The sequence below is a fragment of the Buceros rhinoceros genome, unplaced genomic scaffold, assembly GCF_000710305.1.
Source record: "Buceros rhinoceros silvestris isolate BGI_N320 unplaced genomic scaffold, ASM71030v1 scaffold33385, whole genome shotgun sequence".
Lineage (NCBI taxonomy): Eukaryota > Metazoa > Chordata > Aves > Bucerotiformes > Bucerotidae > Buceros > Buceros rhinoceros.
This window is the reverse complement of record NW_010413930.1, coordinates 5459-7368: the sequence shown is the minus strand read 5'-3', so window position 1 is coordinate 7368 and position 1910 is coordinate 5459. Positions and strand designations below refer to the sequence as shown.

Below are 1910 nucleotides of genomic sequence, written 5' to 3'. Positions count from 1 at the left end.
GTGCCAGCTGGTTCCGAGCCCTCTCACATAGCAGAGCCATGTCTGGCTGTGCTTGGAAGTAAACAACGTCCTGAAACACCGGCACCTTCCCATGTCCTGTGTGCTCCTCTGGAGGCAGTCAGCCCTGCGAGCTCCTTCCCCCGGGGCGGCAGCACTGCTTAGAGCTGGCTCTGTGTCCATCCCAACGTCTGCAGCCAGCGTCAGCCCTGAGAATGGTTGCCTTGTTCTTTCTTTCTCTCTCTTCCTTTCTCCGTCTCTCCCTGTCCCCCTCTCTCCCTCCCTTCCTAACTATGCCCCCCCCAGCCAGAGGCTCTGTCTTTCCAAGATCAGCCTGTCATTTGGGGCAATCTCAGCTATTTTGCGATTTCTCCTCCTGTCTCTGAGCTGTCTCTTGCTGTTCTGTGCTGCTGCACAAGGCCGGGACTCTCCCTTGACGCCACTTGCTCCCCCTTGCAGGGAAGCAGAGAGGCCGCTGCCCCAAGGCTCTGAGGGGGCTCTGTGACCCCGCGGGCGTGATCAAGATCAGCGACGACAGCAGCACTGACTCCGACATAGGGCTTGACAGTGACTTCAACTCCTCCCCGGAGTCCGTGTTTGAGACAGACGACATCATCTTCGTGGAGCACACCTACAACGGCTTCGCGGCCGACGACAGAAGTAAGTGAAGCAGCAGCACAGGGTCGGCTCCTTCCTCGCTGTGGGGAGCTGGGAACTGGGGTCACTTCATTCTGTAGAGGGGTGGCAGCTGGAGGCAGGCACCCACCCCGGTGCCCTGCAGGGAGAGGCTCATCAGCCCGGATCCCTTTGGGAGGTCTGGCTAAGGGGGTTTAATTTGCAATTGCCAAGTGATCCAAACTTCTGCGTTTTGCCTTGCAGGTAACTTTCACATGCTGCCTTCCCAGAAAGAGATGCATGGCCTGAGAGAGCTAGAGCACGTGGAGAAGCTGAAGCAGGATCTCCTAGCAAAAGTGAAAGCACTGGGCAAAGAGCTACCTCTCAATACCTTGGATGAACTGATCAATCACTTTGGGGGCCCGGAGCACGTGGCTGAGGTACTCCTCACAGTCCGGTCTGTTTTGGTGGCACTGGGAGGAGAGGGGCCAGCAAAGGGGGTTCCTGCTGGAAGAGGTTTCCTCTCCTTCCTCAAAAGCTGAAGAAGCTGTTGAGAAGTGGCTTTCTAAACGGCCGTGCAGGCCCAGCCGGCTGCTGAGAGCCTCTCTCTCTGCCTGTGGTACGTGCAGATGACGGGGCGGAAGGGCCGGGTGGTTTGCAGACCGGATGGCTCCGTCGTGTTCGAGTCTCGTGCAGAGCAAGGCCTCTCCATAGACCACGTCAACCTGAAGGAGAAGGAGCGTTTCATGCAAGGGGAAAAGGTGAGTCAGGTTTGAGCTGAGGAAACCTCCGAACATCTGCACGGGAGCGAGTCCACTGAGAGGGGAAGGAAAGGGAGGGTGCCTCCGCATGCCTGCGCCTTGCCAGCCTCAGGCCAGCAGAGCTCTGCAGCTCCTGTCCGTCTGTTTGTCCTGCTGGAAGGTGACGAGGACTCCCGGGTCCCGCTGGGCTGGGGACTTGTGCTTTGAAGCTGTTTTGCAGGTGTCCAGGGATCCTGCTCCCGTTTCTCACTCGTTGTCTCTCTCTCTTAGCTCGTAGCAATAATCTCCGAGGCCTCCAGCTCAGGTATCTCTCTCCAAGCAGACAGACGGGTGAAAAACCAGAAGCGCCGGGTCCACATGACGCTGGAGCTGCCCTGGAGCGCAGACCGGGCCATACAACAGTTCGGTGAGGGCCGGCTGTTCCCGGTCACTGTCCCCTGCCCCTGAGCGTGGTTCAGAGCGTGGGGAGGGAAGGGGCACGTGGCTGCCCGAGCCAGGCCCGTGCTGCTGCCGGCTGGGGGTGTGTACACCACCCCT

At 59.2% G+C, this 1910-nt stretch overlaps 1 protein-coding gene across 1 annotated transcript in view; it reads left to right on the top strand.

Annotated features, from left to right (window-relative positions):
• SBNO2 (strawberry notch homolog 2 (Drosophila)) overlaps positions 1-1910 on the top strand; it is a gene marked incomplete at its 3' end in the record, with an annotated part of 41150 nt that overhangs the window by 33789 nt on the left and 5451 nt on the right. Inside the window, exons 17-20 of the mRNA XM_010136930.1 lie at positions 457-657; positions 877-1052; positions 1242-1373; positions 1644-1779. Of these exons, the coding sequence (XP_010135232.1) occupies positions 457-657; positions 877-1052; positions 1242-1373; positions 1644-1779 (645 nt within the window). The remainder of the gene's footprint in view (positions 1-456; positions 658-876; positions 1053-1241; positions 1374-1643; positions 1780-1910) is intronic.